The sequence below is a fragment of the Tyto alba genome, unplaced genomic scaffold, assembly GCF_018691265.1.
Source record: "Tyto alba isolate M040663 unplaced genomic scaffold, T.alba_DEE_v4.0 Super-Scaffold_41, whole genome shotgun sequence".
Lineage (NCBI taxonomy): Eukaryota > Metazoa > Chordata > Aves > Strigiformes > Tytonidae > Tyto > Tyto alba.
Genome location: NW_024881317.1, coordinates 24420313 through 24442805, shown reverse-complemented (window position 1 = coordinate 24442805; position 22493 = coordinate 24420313). Strand labels below are relative to the sequence as shown.

At 52.0% G+C, this 22493-nt stretch overlaps 1 protein-coding gene, 2 long non-coding RNA genes and 2 other non-coding genes across 7 annotated transcripts in view; 3 read left to right on the top strand and 2 right to left on the bottom strand.

Moving 5' to 3' along the window:
• Positions 1-4139: 4139 nt before the first annotated feature.
• Positions 4140-22493, bottom strand: part of LOC122154580 (beta-keratin-related protein-like) — an 82899-nt gene continuing 64545 nt past the window's right edge. Inside the window, exons 1-2 of one of the 2 annotated variants that reach the window (XR_006166630.1) lie at positions 5689-5885; positions 4140-4923 (exon numbers count right to left, since the gene is read on the bottom strand). Coding sequence is in view for 1 of the 2 variants with exons in the window: in XM_042804382.1 (XP_042660316.1) it covers positions 4585-4923 (339 nt within the window). In the remaining variant the exon portion in view is untranslated. Of the gene's footprint in view, positions 4924-5688; positions 5886-22493 lie in introns of those variants that run through there. The other variant, XM_042804382.1, reaches the window with a different exon arrangement.
• On the top strand, positions 8543-10248 carry LOC122154584. Of its 2 annotated transcripts, none has more exons than XR_006166638.1 (2): positions 8543-8704; positions 9466-10248. It is a non-coding gene; the product is annotated as an uncharacterized LOC122154584 (long non-coding RNA). The 2 variants fall into 2 exon arrangements; XR_006166637.1 differs by having other exon boundaries at positions 8790-10248.
• The window catches only part of LOC122154583, a 43834-nt gene continuing 35271 nt past the window's right edge, over positions 13931-22493 (top strand). Inside the window, exon 1 of the long non-coding RNA XR_006166636.1 lies at positions 13931-13945. This is a non-coding gene — a long non-coding RNA (uncharacterized LOC122154583). The remainder of the gene's footprint in view (positions 13946-22493) is intronic.
• TRNAM-CAU lies at positions 14110-14181 on the bottom strand. Its single transcript has one exon. It is a non-coding gene; the product is annotated as a tRNA-Met (tRNA).
• TRNAS-AGA lies at positions 17598-17679 on the top strand. Its single transcript has one exon. It is a non-coding gene; the product is annotated as a tRNA-Ser (tRNA).

Below are 22493 nucleotides of genomic sequence, written 5' to 3'. Positions count from 1 at the left end.
GGTCACTATGTCTTGGGCAGCTCTTCCAGGGACACACCGCACCCCCTGTCACTTCGTTTCACAGAAGGGCAGCTGGCATTATTGCCCGTTGCAACTTGTGAGTAATGTGGGTCTTGCTGGTCAGTCAAGTTGTGTTGTACCTGAACATTTGAAAGGTGTAAGTACTCCCTGCAAAACTAAATTCCGGGTGCCCCTACTTTTGCCGGGACACCTCGTGCACATGCCTGCATATGTGCTCTTGTAATTCCATACTTTGAGTCCCAGGCTCTCTCCTCGGTCAGCACAGGCCACCTGCGAATTCTTGTGACACAGGACTCTACTATTTCTTAGCTAAAATCTGCCTTGTGCAGCTAGTGGGTTGGGTGGTGGGTGATTGCTTTGGTGAATCCCCATGCCCACTGGCCCAGACTGGGTCGTATCCCATATTTCCCACAGCAAATCCCTCACCTCCACATCACTGATCACTTGGAGTGATGGCTGTCAGTAGTAGAGGGAGTACTTTTACCCCAGATAAGGCGGACCGGGTGCTCTGCCCTCCACTTCGGTCCAAATAGGCCCCTTGGCCTCAACCGTCCCTGGCAGACAGCCAGGTGTACAATTTCCCTTGAAGGCAGTGCCCTCTCCCTGTGATGTGGTCTGTTGTGAGTGGCTGGCAGGACCTGCCACCCCTCCCCATAACCCTGCAAGTACATCTGACATGGAAGGACTTTCCCCTGCACACACGGGGGCTGCCATTTCCTTTCAGCTGCCATTTTGTGGCAGGGAGATGCCATTTTCTTATTCCACATCATAACCAAGATGTTTTCATACTGCTCTGTGAGAGTCTAACAGCCAGTTCTTGGCCCCGCCTTGCCCACCTCCTCTCAGGAAGACCTGTGATTGGCTGATAGGACCGGCCAACCCTACCCATATGCCAAGAAGCACATCAGGCAAGGAAGCCCCTCATGGAATTGGCAGCTATTGACAGTGGAATACCCAGTGACTGAGAGTCAGTTTAGGGGGTGTCTTCAGGTCACTGTCCTAGACAGTGTGCATTCCGCTAAGGAAGTTGCATTAGCAGTGCTGTAGTCAAGGGGGTTTCAAGTTCCTCAGCTGCAGCGTGGTTCTTGCAGGCAGCCCAAAGCAGGACTGCACCCCGTAGTTGGCAGGATTCAAACTTGTGCAGGAAAAACCCAATGGATTTCTAGTCCATCGTCTTCACCACTCGGCCACAACTACCTGCCGCAGACATCTCTGCCCTGCTGAGCACATGCCCTGTGCAGTGACACCCGCCTCCCCAGGAGTTTTTCGTCCAGGCTTCACTAGAAGCCCCGTGGTTCACACCTGCACGAAGCATGGGAGGTACCAGCTTTCCAGAAGCCTTTGGAGGTTTAACCACAGGGACGGTGGCTTTAGATCCCAGTGCCTTGTCCTCAGCTGGGCATCTGGGATATCCTGACATGGGGTGGATGGGTTCACTCTCCAGCTGGCATCCCTGCTGCTTCCAGGGAAGAAGGGAAGGCAGCTCTGTAGCTATAACCAAGCACATTAGTAAATGTGGAGTGGGCTATTAACCCCTACCTTTGATTACAAAATTATCTGAGAGACACTCCAATCCTGCAGTGAGCAGTACGGTTGGAGCACTAGTTAGGGGAAAATGGCGATCTCCCAGCAGCACCTCCAAAAAGGTGAGAAGAAAGGTATAGTGAGCGTAAATGTGAGGTGTGAATGACTTGTAGGGAGATAGGAGAGAGCTTGCTTTGGTGTAATAGGCATGTCCAGTTTTTTTGGTTTTGTTTTTGTTGGTTTTTTTTTTTTTTCCCTGCCCCGGCATGTGAAACAAAAAGGGGCCCAAACAATAAGCCTCAAACCAAAGTTGACTTCTGAGTGAATTCCCCGACCAGCAATCAGCACCTTATCAGCAGACTGAAACAACTGGCATCTTATCAGCATGAAAATATAACCCTGGGAACAATCCCTGGGAACTATAAGTAAACAATAGGAAGTAACTATAAATCCCAAATGTAAAGAAAAACAGAAACTCCTCAGACATGCCCGGATCCTGGCCAGATCCGGACATGCCTGAGTGAGGCATATCAATCTACCAGATATCTCCTGTGCGTTTTGTTTAGACTTGTTTGTTAAACTGTATAAAAGCTGGACCCTCTCACAGCAAAGATGGAGACCTCACCTAACGAGTGGACGCACTGCGTAGGACTTCCCAATTGCCGGGAAAGGCTCTCCGACCCTTCGCTGTGACGGGGGCTCCTCTACTGATGCACGGATCTGGATGATGGTAAAGTATGAGGGCAATTGGTGATGTATCTTTCTTAATCACTATAGCTAGCTTTAAATAGTAATGTCTAGGTGCATTACCTTGCTTATTCTTTCTGCTATTTTAAACTAAAGTAAAATAAGCCTATTTCTTTAGCTTGGTGTCTGCGTCCTTTGTGTTAACCCCGTCAATTGGCAAAACAGCATGCATTGCCATATTCCTGAGCATGGACCAAAATTTTAAACATCCACAAAACAATAATTTCCAGCATTAGATGAAAGTAGCCCCTATTGCCTTTTGGCTGTGGAGCAGGGATATTTGGAAAGTGGTTGTAAGAACTCTGTGTGGAGATGGTACTTGTGGCAGTGCCTCTCTGCATGCAGAGCAAGGACGAGAGGTGGTTGCAGTCAAGAGGGGAACGTGAGGAGCATCTTGAGGAACTGTGTGTGCTGAGGGCTGAAATAGGGATGCGGCCAGTCTGTGAAGTGGAGGAGCAGGAGGCCGTCCAGGCTCTGACCTGGAGGAGCAGGAGGAACCAGTGCCCCCAGGAGTGTTGCTGGAATAGTGGTGACCATGGCTGCCTTCCAAGCAGTTGACCTGGCTTTGATTCCTGGCCAATACTGGCAAATGTCTCTCCAGCCTGGCTCCAGCACAGGTGCCTGAACATATCCTGCACACAAGCTCTTTTGCTCAAATACCACCCATCTTTCCCCTGGGGTTTCAAGCCAATCCCCTGTCTTCCCTGCAGCCTTGAGGCCCGCTGAGACCAGTGCTCTCTAGTCTCTGCTGGCTGGGAGAGATTCAAGCTGGGCTCCTCATGGCAGTGCTGGTACAGGAGCCAGGAGAGAGGCTTTTCTGGCCTGACACAGAGCTGGTCCTGCTGCTGCTGTGGCTGCTTGCACCTGGCAGGGTGCAGATGAAGATCAGTAATTCCTAGGTGATGGTCACGGGACAGACCGTGCTTCATGAGGCCAGGTATGCGATTTGGCTGGCTGGTGGAAGCAGAACTCCTCTTTACATTATGGCTCAAAGGCCCGTCTGTCTGTCTGAACTCACCCTGGGGACACTGACCTACCCTGTCCAGGCTCTGACATTGCAGATACATCCTGAATTTTACTGGGATTTGGTGTAACGATGATCCTAGTGACCAGAGAAATAATACACTCTTCTCTTGCAGCTTGTGGCCTGTGGACCAAGAGAAAAGCAAGAGCCTCTCTCAGCTAGACTCTACTGGAAGGGAGTGAAGCTTCCCAACTCTCTGATTACAGGGTTTCTTAAAGAAACAAGCCGCCTTCCTTGCTCTGCTGATAGCCAGAAACCATTCTGGATGGTGGGCCTCTATGGAGGGTTTGTGTTAGCACAGTATTTCCAGACTCCCACTCTGTCAGGAGCAGTGCTACAAATTGCTGGAATTGTGAAGAGGGGCATCGTGAATGTGTATGTTCATTCTCTGCTGAAATGCCCACACGAACCTCATCTGGCAGTCACACTGCCTCCGTCTGGAGATCACAACCAGTGCTTTCCTCCTTTCCACTCCATACCCATCCCCTGGATGTTTATTCCCACACCAAAATAGTAAAAGAGAGAATTGCCAGGTCTCTTTTTCATACGATTTTGTGAACAATAATTGAGAGAACCGAAATGCTATTTCAAAATATACGTATTAAATTTTACAATGGAGAATTCCGCAAATGACCCCCAGGGCCATAATCACCAGGTTACAGGCCCATATTCAATACCTACAAGGCTTTTTAGTGCTCTGAAATGAGTCCAGGGAACTTAACCAACAACCACTGTTAAGCTCAGGACAGAAGCCATAGCCTATCCTTGCAGAGAAGATGCTTAGCTGGGAGAGGAGAAGAACAAACTGCCATGACTCTCTAGCTCTGCTGCACAAAGTCTTTAATGAGAAGGGGGGAAATGCAGTGGAACAGAACAGAGACCAAGGAAAACATCTGCAGGATTGAGGGAAGCACAGAGGATGGCCCGTTCCCCAAGGACAAGCTGCATACAAAGAGCTTGCCTTTTCCCATTCTGCTCTCCCTGGTAGCAATGGCAGCGCACCAAGAGCGGTCCCTAACTCCAGAATCCTCTCCCTTTCAGCAGGGGTTCAGCAAAGCAGAAGAGAAAGGAGCCCATTCCAGAGGGCTCAAAGCAAAGGAGAGCCAGAGGAGACACGGCCACGCCAGCCGTGCAGCGAGGAGAAGTGGGCACAGGTCCCTCCTGCCAGGTGGCATGAAGACATTCAGACTGTCTGCAAGACATGTCCATGACCTGCTGCTGCAGGGTCCCGTCTTCCGTCCTGCTCCCAAGGGGATGAGCCACCAGCTTCAGCAGTTCAGACTGCAGCGGGGGACAGGCAGACACATCCCGGACCCGCCCAGACCAAGGGAGCCCCCAGAAGAGATGGGAACTCCACTGGCACTGAGGGAGCTCCCAACAGCAGCTGACAGAGACGATCCCACAGCCGTGCTCTGAGGGAAAGAGTTGAGGATGGGGCCCGGCAGGGTCACCACCACCGGCGAGGGTTCGATGAACACCGTCGAGTCAGCGCAGCGGGCGACACAGGGCTCACTGCAGCTGCTTGCAAGTGGGGTTGGGCCAGAGGCACAGCAGGGCTGTGGGGGACAGGGTCTGAAGCAAGACATCTCTCCGTGAAGGAAGCAAAGCTGCAACACAGAGCAGGAAGGAAACACAGACCAAAACATCAACTTGGCTCTCATGTCCACAGCTCTCTCTGCAGATACACTTGGCTGCTCTCCATCTCCATTTCTAGCTGCAGGTGCAGGAAATGCCTGCACCTGATCTTTCTAACACACACAACGTGCGTGACGTATCACCCTATGTTGGATTTGAAGCACTGGGAGCAAAGATGTGCCTAACTGGCTGCTGATTGCACCAGGACCTCCTACTCCATTTCCCAGTAGAATAGCACAGACGAAGACTGATGCAAGTATCTCAGCAGAAATGGGCTGCGTTGAATGGGTGTCTCAGAAATCACCTCTTAAACACACACAGTCTTCCTACAGCTCGTAATGCACTCCTCTGAGTTGCACAGTGCAGGAACGCTGACCCACTTTGGGATAGGACCAAGCCCAGTCGGTTTAAAGCACCTGAGCATACCCCATCTCCAGAACAACTGTTGTTGCATTGATGAAGGCACTTGGCCATTAGGTTAGAGAGCATCTGCTGTCAGTTGTAAATTCTGGTTAGGCAGACACCCCTACAGCTGAGCCCCATTGATACCCTTCTGCTTGAAAGAACACCCTCCGTCCCATTTGTCCAGCAGCCACATCCAGCAAAAGGGACAGAGGTGACAGCCCTTCAACTGTTCAATTGCACTGCCAAGGTGACGCGGAGAAATATCAACCTGAGACGCCACCATGGCAGCAATTCTGCGTACAGAGAGAGACATGGAGCAGACCCAGACTTACCTCGTTCCTCGAGGAAAGGGAAGCAAGAGAGGAGGATGCAGAGCCTGGAGCAGCGCAGGCTTTTATGCTGTGTCCCAGAGCCCTGTGGGGCCACAAACATTCCTTGCTCATGAGGCATGTAAACACGTAGCAGCTGCCACTTGGGAAGACCTTGCTGGTGATTAAACCTTTACCTCTTTCATCTGAAATTCTTTTCTCTGACTTGATTCCAACTAGCATCAAAGAGCGCGTTATGGAACACTTTGAGCTGGATGGGACCTTTCAGAACATGTAATTCTGACTCTCCTACCATGGGCACGGACACCTTCCACTGGACCAGGTTACTCAAAGCTTCATCTAATTTGGCATTAAACACTTCCAGGGAGGGGGCATCCACAACTGCTCTGGACATCCTGTTTCAGTGTCTCACCATTTCACTCATTGACGAGGTACAGGTTCTTTCCTCTTCCTTTGTTCTCCTATGTAACTGAAGAAACCCTTCTTGTTACTTTTCACACCGCTAGCCAAGTTCAGCTCCAGAAATGCCTTGGACTTCCCGATATCCTCCTTGCACTTCAAGGCCATTTGCCTATAATCTCCCCACAATGTCTATCCCTGCCTCTGCTGCCTATTCCTTTTGGTTTTGTGTTTTATTTTTCTGAGAGGTCTTGATGTTACCAAGCTGGCCTCCTGCCTTCCCTGCCCGACTTCTTGCATGTCGGGATTGAGAGCTCTTGCTCCCTCAGAAAAATGTCTTTCAGTATCTCCCAGCTCTGGTTTGCTCCTATACCTCTGAGGGTAGTTTCCCGAGGGATACCATGCACTAGTGTCCTAAACGGGCAACCGTTTGCCTTTCTGAGGTTTAGGTTCCTGACTCTACTTATTACCTGTCCTGCACTCCTCAAAACTGAGAAATCCACCAGGGCGTGACTGCTGCAGCCCAGGCTACCTCCAATCTTGACCTCTCTGATTGCTCTTGCACTCTAGTAAACAACACGTCCACCAGTGCCTCTCCTCTGGTCAGGCTCTGCGTCACATGTACTTGGACGTTGTCCTCAACACATTCCAGTAGTTCCCTGGGTTGCTTGTAGTTCGCTGTGCCGCTTCGCCAGCAGATGTCCTGGAGGTTGAGTTCTCCTATCAGATCAGGGCCTGGTGAGTGTGATGTTTCCTAATATTGAAATGATCCATCTGTATCTCTGTATCCCAGATTCATAAGCGCAATCAACTCCAAGGTCTCGGGGTAGCCTGGAGGAAGATTTTAGGTGAGGTTGTGTCATATGGATTGCCTTTGTCACTTTGCCCTCTTCATGGTGAGCTTGTCCACCAATCATGCTGAAAAATAGCTACGAAGATGGACACCTCGATTTATCTCTGAAGTGTTTTCAGTGCTGGCACTCAAGCGAACCCTAAGAGACATCTGCCCAAGCGTCATAGTAGACACACAGTAGAGACTTGAGAAGTTGAGGTGGAAGATCAAGACTACCCAATCCTATACAAGAGAAGAGACTCACCAATTCAGGGATATGGAAAAGCTCAATGACAAGAAAGGATCATTGTGGGCTGGAGCAAAGCCCATTGCATGTAGGAGTGAGGGCCATGAGGACCTTCCTCACGCTCAAAAGGCTCTGCCACAGCCTGTTTTTTATGACCACGTGTCCAGGGAATGAAGGCACATTTGTAACGACAGGGAGCAGACCAGAGGATCAGGCAGGTCTCTTTCAGGTAATGTCTCCATGGGATCTCCATCGCCATATCCCTTGATTAACTTAACATTAAGCTTGGTCTGCTCAGAGCAGGAGGTTGTCCCAGAGCCATTCCAGAAGAACCATCCATCCCACATCATTCTGGGCTGCACTCACTCTCGTGGGTCCCTGAGCAGCCACTGGCAGGCAATGCCTTAGAAGGCAGAAGCTGCACGAGGTTGCACAGAAGCACCAGTTGATTCAGAAATGGTGCTAAAATGTTGTTCCTTACAGAAAGCTACAAATTGGGACTATGAGTTCTGGTATCACTGGCACAACTGAGGCTGGGCGACCATGTCCACTGACGTCGAAAGCAGGGTGAGTCATGCTTGCCAGCAGCTCTGGGATTTTCCCAACTCTTCCACATCATGATGACTCCCAGGTGCTCTGAGACTCATCCAATGTGCCTTTGTAGCATGAAATGCATGGAATTGGCCACCCCCTCTCTGAATCAGGAAAAAGGGCCATGAGGTTTTCATTCCCTGCCGTTCACCTCTCCTCCTAATCAGGCAAGCCACACCTCCGTCCTCTGGGATGACCTTACAGAGACAAACGGGTCAATTTGGGTGTGGGTCTCCTTCAGGGAAGGACGCGGGCAAGTCTTTGATCACAAAACCAGTCTGTGGTAGAGCCTGATGAGTGTAAACAAGGTCCCTGTGGCCATCATCACCCCTGCCCACAGGGGGCTTCCCTCCACCTCACAGTGGTCTTTCCTTGACATTGAGCTTTGCCACATCCCTGGAGTCGTGCGTCTCTCCTCCCATATGGGATTTGTGCAGTCTTGAATTTTTGCCTGAACTTACCCACTGCCTCCTGTGTGTCTACGATCACCCAGGAAGAGAATTGTCCCTCTGGTTTTAGACTGAGTGCCTGCAAAGAAAGCATTTGAGAGAAGACTTGAGGTGCCCTGTATGGTTGAATTTAACCATGACACGTGGACAAGTTAACCACGAAGAGGGCAATGAGACCAAAGGGATTTGTATGAGGCAAGTCAACTAAAAATATCTGTCTATCCTGCGTAAGAATTCAGAGGTAATTGACTTTATGAACCTAGGATACAGAAGAATGGTTTTGGTGTTCGATGGTATGAAAAAGAGGACAATATGTGGGTTGTAAGAAGCGAGGGCTTAATCACCAGGGAAGCCTTGGGAAGCGGAAACTCCTAGGTGTTCAGATGCTTCATGAGCAAGGAATGTTTGTGGCCCCACAGGGCTCTGGGACACAGCATAAAAGCCTGCGCTGCTCCAGGCTCTGCATCCTCCTCTCTTGCTTCACTTTCCTCGAGGAACGAGGTAAGTCTGGGTCTGCTCAATGTCTCTCTCCGTGGGTTGAACTGCTGCCATGGTGGCCACTCAGGATGATATTTCTCTACCTCAGGTTGTCCCTGCAATTGAACAGTTGAAGGGCTGTCACCTCTGTCCCTTTTGCTGGACGTGGCTGCAGAAAAATGGGAAGAGGGTGTTCTTTCAAGCAGAAGGGTATCAATGGGGTTCAGCTGTAGGGGTGTCTGCCTCACCAGAACTTACGCCTGCAGCAGATGCTCTCTAATCAAATGGCCAAGTGCTTCATCAATGCAACAACTGTTGTTCTGGACATGGGTAATGCTCAGGTGCTTTAAACCCACTGTGCTTGATCCTATCCTAAAGTGGGTCAGCGTTCCTGCACTGTGCAACTCAGAGGAGTGCATTACAAGCTGTAGGAAGACTGTGTGTGTTTAAGAGGTGATTTCTGAGACACCCATTCAACGCAGCCCATTTGTGCTGGGATACTTGCATCAATCTTCATCTGTGCTATTGTACTGGGAAATGCAGTAGGAGGTCCTGGTGCAATCAGCAGCCAGTTAGGCACTTCTTTGCTCCCAGTGCTTCAAATCCAACCTTAGGGGGATATATCACGTACGTTGTGTGTGTTAGAAAGATCAGGTGCAGGCATTTTCTGCATGTGGGGATCGAATGGGGATGGAGAGCAGCCAAGTGTATCTGCAGAGAGAGCTGTGGACATGAGAGCCAAGTTGATGTTTTGGTCTGTGTTTCCTTCCTGCTCTGTGTTGCAGCTTTGCTTCCTTCACCGAGAGATGTCTTGCTTCAGACCCTGTCCCCCACGGCCCTGCTGTGCCTCTGGCCCAACCCCACTTGCAAGCAGCTGCAGTGAGCCCTGTGTCGCCCGCTGCGCTGACTCGACTGTGTTCATCGAGCCCTCGCCGGTGGTGGTGACCCTGCCGGGCCCCATCCTCACCTCTTTCCCTCAGAGCACCGCTGTGGGATCGTCTCTGTCAGCTGCTGTTGGGAGCTCCCTCAGTGCCGGGGGAGTTCCCATCTCTTCTGGGGGCTCCCTTGGTCTGGGCGGGTCCGGGATGTGTCTGCCGCTCCCCCGCTGCAGTCTGAACTGCTGAAGCCGGTGGCTCATCACCTCGGGAGCAGGACGGAAGACGGGACCCTGCAGCAGCAGGTCATGGACATGTCTTACAGACAGGCTGGGTGTCCTCATGCCACCTGGCAGGACGGACCTGTGCCCACTTCTCCTCGCTGCACGGCTGGTGTGGCCATGTCTCCTCTGGCTCTGCTTTGCTCTGAACTCTTCGGAAAGGTCTTATTCTCTTCTGCTTTGCTGAACCCCCTGCTGAAGGGGAGAGGGTGCTGGAGTTAGGGATCGCTCTTGGTGGGCTGCCGTTGCCAGCAGGGAGAGCAGAATGGGAAAAGGCAAGCGCTTTGTATGCAGCTTGTCCTTGGGAAATGGGCCATCCTCTGTGCGTCCCTCAATCCTGCAGATGTGTTTCTTGGTCTCTGTTCTGTGCCACTGCATTTCCTCCTTCTCATTAAAGGTTTTGTGCATCATAGCTGGAGACTTATGGCTTGTTTTTTTTTCTGCTCCTTCGCCGTTTGGCCAAGTCCTCTGCAAGGGAAAGGGAGAACCTTTTCTGTGCAGTGACGGTGAGTCTGTCGCCAATCTTGGGGCACCACCAGTTGTGGGTGGAGCTCCCTGATCTTGTAGAAGAGCACCTAAATGAAAGAAGCTGGCAAAAGAGAGATAGAAAAGCGTCCGTAGAATGGAGAGATCAAGAATCAATGGACAGGAGTGGAAATAAAAGTAGTGCCACACACAGGAGTCCTGTCTTACCGTGAGGCTGGCCAAACATGGGAAAGCTTTGCCCAGGGAGTACTGTAGAGTCTCCATCTTCAGAGATGTCCAATATCTGACCAGAGAAGTCCCGAAGGAGACCAGCGAGAGCAGGGCCCAGTGTCTGAAGGCCTTGTAAAAAGGTGGAGGAAACACCCTTCCAGGGGCTGTGGCTCAGGGAAAGGGAAAGCTTTTTTCTGTACATTTGCTGTAATGCCATTGGAGGGGACATGTCTCTTCTGGGGTCAGACAGTGGATCTCCAAGCAACAGAGGATGTTCCTGCGGTTCTGCTGAGGCTCACTGGTCTCACCCAGAACTCAAGGATCCTGGTGGGGTTCTGTATGAACAGTTGTATGGGCCTGTGCAGGCAGCTTCATGGCATTTTGTCCTTGGTTTCCTTCCTGACAGCGTTGCCTGCTGGGACTAACGTGCTCCCCAGCCCGTTTCCATCCCTAAGGCCATGGTAAATGCTGCTACCTATGTAGCCTCTGATGCTAATCTTCCCTGCAGGATCCGGCGAGGAGGACAATCTGTGCCACCCTTAGAGGCTTCAGTGGGCAGGCAGAGATCTCCCAGAGCTCCACAGCCCTTGGGAGATACAGCTCAGGCCAGGCTGGCTCACACAGGAGGCCAGGCTACCCCCAGCTCCTGCACTCCCGAGGTCTTTCTGGCAGAGTGCAGGCCTTGGCAAGCCAGAGAGCCACCTTCACACAGCGGAAGACCCCTCACCTTCTGCTCTCCAGGCTAAACAAACCCAGCTCCTTCAGCATCTCCCTAAATCACAACGTGCACCAGCATGGAGTTTCTCTGTCCTGTCAGCAGTGTTGGAGAGAAATGCCCCAGTGTCAGGGGAGACGAAATGGAAATGCATGCTAGGCCATGGAGGACACCCCTCAGCCTGAATACAAGGCCCCAGAGCCTGCAATGTCCCTCTTGGCCTCATACTGGTGGGCCTTTACTCCCACCTGCCCCTCTTCCCACTGATGCTGGTTGTGTTTGCAGGTGAGGAACTGCCAATTCAGGGAAACTGTCTGGCTTGAAACCCTGCTAGTCAATGCCACGTCCTGGATTGGCACCTACCGTCTGTGCCACTGCATCTGAAAGAGAGAAGGATGCATCTCAGGGGCTCTTCAGCTTTGGGATCAGAGGGCAGGGTAGCTCCCTGATGACTAATGAGAAGGAAAAGTTGTCCTCTTTTCCAGAAAAGGGGAAGAAGGTCCATGTAGGGAACTATGTAAAAGTGATGATAAATTGGAGCAAGTTCCGTGGAGGTTCCCTAGGCTAGACAGGTGCCAGGGACTCTGGCCTTGTGAGGGAGGCCTGAGGACACAGGGCTTGCTTAGCAGGGAGAAGGAAATGCTTAGGAGGGATCTGATAGGAGCCTCCTAGTGCCTACAAGGAGGCTACTGTGGTGGCTGGACGATGAGAGCTGTGGTCAGAAATTGACCAGGCAGTTTCTAACTGGCTACAGGAAAAAAAATCATTACCCTGAGGGTGCCTATGGATGGGAACAGAGAATCAGAGAAGCTGTAAAATGACTGTCCTCGGGGTATTTTATGACCCAGAGGGAGAAGCAATGCTCTGCTGTTGTGAGCCTATTGAAGAAGAAGTATGCAGTCTCAGACTCCATGGCCTGCCTTCCAAGCAGAAGGATTGTTGGAGGGCAAAGTGGGAGCAGGAAGAGAGGATTTTGTGGGTGCTGCCTCGTGGACACTTCCTGGGGCATCAAGGGGGCTTCCTTCTTCCCTGCACATAGCTGGGAAGGCTGGTGAAAGAGGGCTCTGCCACACCAGTCCCTGGGGCAATGCTGTGCTGGTCTCAAGGAGTCGCTGTGTGGGAGAGGGGCTGGAGAGTCAAGGAGAAAGGACAGGAGATGTGCCAAGTGCAGAGCAATGACTGAGCTCCAGTTGCTGTGGGCAAGAGGCTCCCTTACTGCCCATGGTGCAGAGGAAGGAGGGCACAGCTCTCTCTGGGGCTTGTTGTTTCATGGCAGTCTCTAGACTGCAAGGTACCTTGGAAGATCACTGGCCCAAATGCTTGCTCAAAGCAGGGCTGGCCCCAAAGCCAGGGCGGGCGGAGCAGTGCCTGAGCCTCACTGAAACCTGAGTGTGATACCCAGGCATAGAGACTTCCAAAGGCCTCTGGGCACCTGCTCCAGTGCTTCATCAATCCCTGAGAATCTATGAATGGTGAAAGCAGTCTCTGTCATCTCTTTTTGCCAAGGGAGGCTTTTGTGTTCTGGGTTAGGTTGTGTCCACAGGCCTCTCTGTGATGAAAGGCTCTGGGGGAGTCGAGGGTAGTGTCTCGACTGCCCCATGGGAACTGAGTTTGCTGAGTGAAGTAGGATTTTTCGCGCAGGGGAGGCAAGGCACTTGTGGAGACCAGCTGAAGAAAAATTTGTCTACGCTGTCCAGGACTGGAACCCAGGTCAACTGCTTGGAAGGCATCTACGGCTCTACCACCTACCACCAAGGCTCCTGGTGCCCTGTTGCCTCCTGCTCCTCTACTTCCCAGACTGTCCAGCCGCCTGCACTCACAGATGACCTCAAGGTGGTTGGCGCTGGGAGTTTTCAGAGTTTGTCAGGTGTTGGCTAGGAAACCTGAAGCTGCACTAGCCACTGGCTAGGAGAGATCAGCATCAGGGACTGGCCAGGTTTAGAGAATGACACTGGAGAAACTGGGACAGAGCTCTGGGCATGGACGCTGCACAGAGCTATGATAAGGGCAGGGATCCCAGGGACCTACTGTTGTGCATGTGGGAGGGAGGGGATCTGTGTCCATCCCTGATCTCCAACCCTAAGCAGCTGGGGGCAAAGAAAAGGATCAGACCGTCTCTCTTGTCCATGCCTGTGTGAGTGGTGCTGGTGCTTCTGTGGGTGCTGGTAATGGTGCTGCTCCCCATCTGCAGACAAACACGTGCCAGTTCTGCATGTAGTATGCAAGTGTATGTGTGGTCATGTGTATGTACCTGTGTTGGTAGAAGCACAGATGCTCACCCACCCCGTTGCTCACTCCTTTCTCTACGTTCCACCCCAACACCTACCCATATACTGCCACCAATGAGCCCATTGGGAATACCTTCTCAGCCCTGCTCCTGGCTGGCCCTGCGAGTGGGCACAGCAGCAAACAGACTAGGATGGAGAAAGTGCCCTGGTGCTCAAGTTGATCACACCAGTGTATTCAAAACTAACTCCAGCCGTGTCCTCCTCCCCACTAGCAGATTCCTGGAGGTCCCTGCTGGCAGCTGGGAAGTTGAGATTGAGCAGCCTGATTGGAAGGGAGAAACACAACTGCGTGCCCAGGACACCCACTTCCTCGTGTGGGGAGCTCTGCCTGCTGCTCCACACGCAGCTGTCTGTCTCGCTGAGGGACGCTTTGGGAGCGCTGTCTGCTAAGAAGGCAATGGAAGAATAAGGTGAGTGGCAGAGAGAAGGGAGTGGGAGCTCAGGAGGGCCATGGCCATGGGTGCGCAGAGAGCAGGAGCAGTGCATGTTAAAGCTTGCTGGGAAAGATGCAAGGGAGAGGTAGCTACTCTGCTGCTGGAAAACCAAGAAAGAAAAAAAAAATTAAAAATGCCATTAGCAGAGGATGGTTTCGATCCATCGACCTCTGGGTTATGGGCCCAGCACGCTTCCGCTGCGCCACACTGCTCCCCCCAGGATGCCAGCTGGGACTTCTCACAGCCAGGCCTGATGCTCCCTGGCACTGCCAGCACTCACGCCTCATTCCTTTCCTGTATCCTGTGCCCTCACCCAGGCTGGATACATGTCTGCCTGGCTACCTCACTGGAAGTGGGACTGGGGTGGGAAGCTTAAGGGCCTTGCCTTGCCCTTCTCCCCACCTCTCCCGTCCATCACCCTGGATGGGGACTTTCTCTTTGGCAGCCCTGAGCTGGCTCTGGAGGAGCTGAAGGAAACCCTGGGACGAGGGGTGCACATAGTGATGCCTCAGCCTGATTCATGGAGGACCCCAGTAGGGATGACAGCACGGTTTTATGTATGTTACAATACAGTTCTGCTAACCAGTCACCTTACTCATGCTATCGAGTGAGCTAATGAGTTCATATTGGAAATGTATGCAACTTGTGATTTTCCCATCAATACATTCTTGTCACATGTACTTGGAGTGGTTTTATACTAGATTTTGGTTAGCCGCACTTGTGGCCGTGGTTACATGCCTGGTGCTTTTTGATGACAAATCTACCATTGTTTTGTCGTCTGCATGGGGTGTTCTCAGCCATTGATAGCTGATTTAAGAGAGGTCTTCAGGTCACCCTTCAGTAAAAGCTCTTAGTCCTAGGCAGTGTTTGTTCCTTTAAGCAAGTTGTACTTGTATAGCAGTTAGCACCTTGCCTTTCAGAGCAGCCGTGTGGGCCTTCCCCTGCCCATGCTGTGCTGTGCTGTGGTGTGCCAACAGCTCCTGGCTTGGCCTCCCTCCTGGCACAGCCCTGCCCTCGCTGCTCCCCCACAGCCCAGGGTAGCCCCTGCCACCATGCAGGGTGCCAAAGAGTCTGAGAAACCCCTCCTCTCTGCGCCCGGTGCCATTCCTGTCCGGCCCAACACAGCTGGGGGTGGAGGTGGCTCCCCATCAGGCCAGGGCAGGGCCAGACCAGCCAGACTGAGTGCTCACTAAACTTAGATCCTGTGAGATAATCCAGGAAGTCTCTGGACTGGCTGAGCTTGTAGATCCTGCTTCCTGAGGGCAAGGAACAAGGTGGCAGTCCTGAGGCCTTCATCCTTGGGTTGAGTTTGATCGTTCCCTGTCCCATCCACAGGTCAGAGCATGCAACAACAAGAGAGGAGAAAAGAGCAAAAGGGGGATGGAGACGGCTGGGATGTGGGTTCAGACATGCGTATGGGCGTGTGGCTGCAGCCTGCCTGCTACAGAGTATTTGGCTGCAGATCAAGAGGTCTGTTGCTCCAGGTCTCCCTTCCATTGCCCCTTTTCCTTTTCATCCATGCTGCCAACCCCTCTGAGCTTCTCCTTGCTTGTACTGCCACTGCCAACCTCAGTGGAACTGCTGCAGGGAACAGACCATGCACCAGTAATGGGCTTGTTTCTCCTCTTTCTCTGGGATTTCTCTGCATGTGCCCCTCAGGGTTTCCCCTAAGATGCTGTACACCCCCACGCAGGCTACCAGCAGCCCCTATTTCTCTCAGGGGTTGTGAGAGAGTAAACCCATCAGGTTCTGTGATGGCAGGGGATGGTGTCTTGATGCCAGGGTCGCCACAATGTCCTCTTCTGCACTTCTGCGTCTTTCCCAGAAGAGGAGGACACAGGGAGACCCATTCCTCATCATCTCATCCTTAAGCTAAATCTGGGAAAGCCCCCTGGAAAAGGCTGTCTATATGTGCAGGGGCTGAGGAGGAGTCAGGCTGAGTACCCTCAGGACCTGAGGCAAGATCTCAGATCTGTGGTGTGTCTTCTGTTCATTGTCAGCAATGAGGTCCATATACGTAAACAAGGACCTCTTCTGTAGCTCATAGTTGGCTCTGGACTTTTCCCTCTACCCCACTTGCCTGCTGCTCCACACCAGTCTGCCTCCATGAGACCTAAAGTGGAGGGGAAGACGTTGTGAATGCTGGCAAGATCTCAGATCCATGAGAGTCCCTTCTTTATTAGCAATAAGGGCCATGTTGCACAGGCTCACTTTGGAGAGGAGCATCTCTAGTTTCAGGTGTAGGGAAGACAGATGGTTGGGATATGCTACTTCAGATGTGTGGTTATGCTCTGAAGTTCTACACAACAAAGAACAAAACTAGACTTCTTTTGGTCTCTTCCATCAACTTCCCTACCTTGTAAATGGGGAGAAGAATTTCCCACCCATGCTGGCATTTCTGGAGGGAGGCAAGAACAAGGGTGGGAAGCAAGGGGGTTTTGCTGTGTCTCTGGGTGCACTGTGCAGCTGCAGGAGCTGTGTCTATGGAGCCAAGACACTCGTCTGCAGCGTGGTCCTTGGCAGGCAGCCCAAAAATGGGACTGCACCCCGTAGTTGTCAGGATTCCAACCTGTGCGGAGAAAACCCCAATGGATAGAACGAAACAGACAATATGACTCACTGGGAGAGAGGATGTCTCCTAGGGTTTAACCTAGGCTGTGCACTGAAGTCACTTGAGTGCAGATTTTCAATGTGGGCATTCAGTAGGGAAATGAGCATGCACAATCATGATCTTCCTCTTTGTAACTCCCTCTACGCATAGAACTGCTGATGACAGAGTGGGAGTGTGTAACTATTGTACTAACAGTAATCTGCGTACGACCCTGCTTTTGACAGTCAAGAAAGCAAAGAGCATGGCTTTTTAAATTTAATCATCTCTTGAATCAGAGACTTGAGAAGCTTCACAGACTGGCCAGCACACACAGTTCCTTGTGACACTTTTCGTGCTCACACTCTTGACTGTGACCTCCTGCCACTCTTGCTCTGCATGCAGACAGGAATATCCACAGGTACCATCTCCATACCTGCTACTACTCAGTGCAGTTTGCCAAATAGTGCTGCTGTGGAGCTAAAAGGGAATCAGAGCTATTTTGTACCACTAATGAAACTGATTGTTTTTTCAGGTCTTTTGTTGTTTTGCTCAATGCTCTGGAAGATATCAATGCTTGGTCAAGCTGGCAAAAAGATCTGGACAACCTATTTCACCAAAAAAGCTCTCTCCTGTCTACCTGCAAGTCATCCACACCTCTCATTTATTCTCACCTTGCCCCTCCTCAATTTCCTCAGCCAGGCTCTACCTTTCCCTTTCTATAGATCTCTCCCACTCTCACAACACATCCCCCCTACACACCAAGAAGCTGCATGCCAGTCATCCACTTCGCTTTTCTTTGCTGGCAGATACTCCAGCTGGAGAGTGAACCCATCCACCCCATGTCAGGATATCCCAGATGCCCAGCTGAGGACAAGGCGCTGGGATCTACAGCCACAGTACTTGTGGTTAAACCTCCAAAGGCCTCTGGAAGGCTGGTACCTTCCTTGCTCCTGTGCAGGTGTGAACCACGGGGCTTCTAGTGAGGCGGGTGTCACTGCACAGGGGATGTGCTCAGCAGGGCAGAGATGACTGGGGCAGGTAGTTGTGGCCGAGTGGGGAAGGCGATGGACTAGAAATCCATTGGGGTTTCCCCGCGCAGGTTCGAATCCTGCCAACTACGGGGTGCAGTCCCATTTTTGGGCTGCCTGCAAGGACCACGCTGCAGCCGAGTGTCTTGGCTCACTGTGTCCCTGGTGCCCAGGGACACAGCAAAACTCCTTGCCTACTGCGCTTGTCCTACCCTCCATCCAAGACCGAAACTCCCGGATGAATGGGAAATCCTGCTCCTCCCTTTCCAAGATAGGGGAAAAGAACAGACCAGTGCTCAGTATTGGCCATGAGAGAGGCTCCACTGTTGTTGGCTCTTCCACAAAACCACGTGCCTGATCTTATCCAACATTCCAAGCAGAACAACCTCACCAGCTCTCTTCCCTATGCCTCAAACGTTAGTAGCTCATGTCCAAAGAGAGCCTGCACAACATGGCCCTCACTGCTAAAGAAGAAGGGAACTCACCTCATGCACCTGACATCTTGCTAGCACTCACAAATTGCCCATTACTTTAGGTCTCACAAACCCAGAGAGCTGTGGAGCAGCAGGCAAGTGGGGGGAAGAGGAGGGGCCAGAGCTGACTATGAGCTTCAGAAGAGGTCCTTTTTTTGCATACGTGGACCTCATTGCTAGCAATGAATTGAAGACACATCATAGATCTGGCGTCTTGGGGATATTCTGCCTGACCCAACTCCGGGCCTCGCACACATGCACACCCTTTCCCAGGGGTCTTTCCCAAATTTAGCTTAAGGATGAGATGATGAGGGGTTTCCTCCTCTTCTGGGAAAGACGTGGAAGTACAAAAGAGGACGCGGTGGTGGCTGTGGCATCAGGAGACTGTCCCCTGCCATCACAGTCTCTGATGGGTGGGATAGAAAAGAACCAGAGGCTTCCCGGAGGGCTTCTTTCAGTTGCATACCCAGCTGCTCCCAACAGAGCAGCAAGCAGAGTAGGAGCTGCTGGTATCCTGCCTGTGTGGTGCAGCATCTTGAGGAAAATGGAAACCCTGAGGGGCACACGCAGCGAGATTCCGGAGAAAGAGGAGAGACAAGCTCGTTGCTGGTGCATGGTCTGTTCCCCACTGCCATGCCATTGAGGGTTGTCGAAGCACTGCAAGGGAAAAAGAACTATAGAGAGATGTGAGGATGAATGAAGAAGGAAAGGGGCAATTGAGAAGGCAGCTGGAGCGGAGCCATGGACGTCTTGCTCCGCAGTGAATGCTTTCCCCTGAGAAATATCCCCCTGCAGCAGGCAGCCTGGGGCCACACTCTCCACACCGACATCGGCACTCACATCCCAGCCCTCTCCATCCCGCTTTGCTTTTGCCTCCTCTTCCTGGTTTCTGCATGCTCTGACCTGTGGATGGGACAGGGAACCAGCAAACACAAGCCCAAACATGCAGGCCTCGTCCCTCGCCCTCAACGGGAGGCTCTACCAGCTGAGCCTGCCCAGATCCTTCCTGGGAGGACACGCAGCATTTAAGACTGTCCACCACCCAGTCCGATGGGCCAGCCCTGCCCTGGGATGACTGGGAGCCACCTCCATTGCCAACAGTTTTGGGTAGGACAGGAATGGCACCAGGCATGGAGAGGAGGGGTTTCTCTGTCTCTTTGGCACCCTGCATGGAGGTGGAGGCCACCCTCGGCTGTTGGGGATCAGCAAGGGCAGGGCTGTGCCAGGAGGCAGGCCAAGCCAGGAGCTGTTCAGGGAGGACAGCACAGCACAGCACAGGCAGGGGAAGGCCCTTGCAGCTGGTGTGTAAGGAAAGGCCCTAAATGCTGTACAGCTTCCTCAGAAGAACAAACCCTGCGGAGGAATAAGAGCTTTTACCTCAGGGTCAATGTGACCTGACGACCCACGCTAAACTGGGTCTTAGTGGCTGAGAACACCCCATGCAGACGATAAAACAATAGGAGAATTGTATTTCAAAAAGCACCCCAGGTATGTAACGACAGTCCTAACAGAAATGGACCTGACTGTAGTATAAACCCCCTTCACCTGCATGGGACATTGGGTTAGAAGCACGAAGGTTAACACCCCGCTGACCATACGTCCACACCAGCTGCACCAGAGAACAACATACTGATTTCCTGAGCAATAATGCCTGATTAGCCCACCCTTAACATGAGGAAGTTCATTGGTCAACACAATTGTATTGTTAACATACATACCCTGCTCTCCTCTATATCAGGGTTCCTTTGCGCATTAGGCTGCGGCACCACTATGGGCACAGCTAAAAGAGGGGAATTGATGCCCTTGGTAGTTCTATGCTGAACTTTCTTGTTTCCCTCCTTGATTCTCCAAGAACTGACATTTACACCAGGTAAAGTCCCGCAGCCCCCTGGGAGATGGATTTCTGGGCAGGGTTACAGCCGTCATGATCTCGCTGGAGAACAGCTCCCCTCCACCCAAGGCTGCTCCCTCTCCCCAGGGTTTCCTTCAGCTCCCCCAGAGCCAGCTCAGGCTGCCAAAGAGAAAGTCCCCATCCAGGTAGATGCAGGAACACAGCGCGGGGATCTGCAGTGCAGCTCCCTGCTGCCCTAGTACCTGATGGGCCAGAAACCAGACAATCGCTTGGGTGTTGACTGTGAGGTTGCTCTGCAGGTGATGGTCCATCCACGGGAATACTGCTTGTGCCAGCTGCTTGTCTTCATTCCACAGTGGATACCACTGCGTGCTATATCTTGTTATATTTGAACACCTCTTGGTCCAAAGGAAGTGGACAGCCCATCAGAGGGAGATCTGAGAACGTGAGGGCATGACAATGTCAAAAATGGCCGCCAGGCATTCACAATGCAATATGAGATCCCATGGGGAATGGCTGCTGTCAGAAGTTGCATCTTCCTCGTGGGAGCTTCCTTGCCTGATGTGCTTTTGGGTACATGGCTAGGATTCCTTGCTTCCTGACAGTCAATCACAGGTCTGCCTGAGAGCAGGTGGGTCTGGTGGGGCCAAGAACTGGCTGTCAGCCAGTCACAGAGCATTGTAATCACATCTTGGTTGTGGTGTTTAATAGGAAAATGACAACTGAAAGAAAATGACACCCTCTGTGTATGCATGCGAAGGCACATCCTTGGTCAGATATACTTCGTCGTTCATCAGGGCTCCACGGGGATTCACCAGTGAATCGTCCACCCCCAAAAATTTGTAGCAGCACAAGGCAGATTTTAGCCCAGGAACAGCTTATGGGTAGAGTCCTGCAAAACAAATTGCTTATGCTCATGCAGCATGAAACGTGACAGATGCTCATATCTGACCAAGTCCTGTAGATCAAGAAACTTGCTAGAAATGATCCACCTGGCCTATTTGCACATTCTACAACAGGAATAATAATTGTTGCCCCAGCATTGGCTGCATTTCACTTGCTGATTTCTGAGCTGATACGAGACAACTGTACCAGATATGGACGTATCCAGTGCTTAAGAAGAAACCAGGCAGGGTGCCGTGCCTTTTTAATTCAAACAAAGGCACAGCATGCAGCCACGTTAGCCCAGGAGAGAGCGAACATGCCTCCCTCTGGGCCAGGTGGAGACCTGTGCCATGCCATACGGTATTCCCAATGGGCACTGTATTGGCTACGTATGGCAAGGCTTTGGTAGTGGAGGGGTTAGGGGGTGTTGCAGGGTGGGCTCTGTCAGACAAGGTAAGGAGCTGCCCCGTGTGGTACACAGCCAGTTCCAGCTCCACAGCGGACCCACCCCATGACACAGATGAGCCATGTGCAAAGGTTGGAGCCCCTCTGTAAAAACGTATTCCACAAAGGGCAGAAACACCAGGCAGAGAGAGGGGGAAGGAAGAAAATAGCAGAAAAGACCAGAGGGATAAGGCATCTCACTTGTGTTGGTAAAGGAGTCTGGAGTGAAGGAGTAAATTTGAGCCTGGGATAGGGGAGAGGAAAGGCGCTCGTTGTATGTTAGCCTTTTTGTTTTCTCACTACATGAGTCTGTTTTAAATAGCACAAAGTTATTTTTTCCCATGTCAAGGCTGGTTTACCCACAAGGGTTTCTGCTAAGCCATGTCATTGTGTTTGACTTGACCCATGAGCTTTCTGATCCAGTTTTCAGTGCCCTGCACCCCACTGAAGGAGGGGAAAGGAGTGAGCAGCTGGGTGGGTTCTTGGTTGTGCTCCCACACGTTGGCATGTGCAGAGCGGTACTTTGGTGGCGGTTCCATTGGCAGGTCCCGGGAAGGAGTGCCTGTCAGCAGCCCTTGGTGGGAGCTGGGAAGGGTAGCCCCGCAGTCACCTCCCGGCAGCAGTGCCAGGCTGATGCTGGATGAGGTGGCAGGCTATGGCAGCAGCAAGGGATGGACGGTGGGAGCAGCAGCAGCAGCTGCAGGGTCGGGACGAGATGGCCGGTTGCTCTAAGGCTCCTGAGCACTAGCCCCAGCTACCGTCTGCTCCATTAAACTTGATGGCTGCTCCTGACTGAGGGAATCCAGCAGTGTCCCACTCAATCACAGAACACCTGGGGTGGAGAACATGCAGACCAAGCCCAGCTCAAAGCAGGCACAAGTAGAAGAGGCTCTTCTGGGCCTTTGTTGGTGGTATGCTGGACATCTGCATAGATGGAGACTGTACAATAATCCCTGGGCAAGTGTTTCCCATGTTTGACCAGCCTCACCACAGAGTCCCTGGCGCCTGTCTAACCTAGGGAACCTCCACGGAACTTGCTCCGCTTTATCATCATTTTTACATAGTTCCCTACATAGTCCTTCTTCCCCTTTTCTGGAAAAGCAGGCAACTTTTCCTTCTCATTATCATCAGGGAGCTACCCCGCCCTCTGATCCCAAAGCTGAAAAGCCCCTGAGATGCATCCTTCCTTTCTTGAGGATGCGGTGGCACAGACGGTAGGTGAAAATCCAGGACATGGCATTGACCAGCAGGG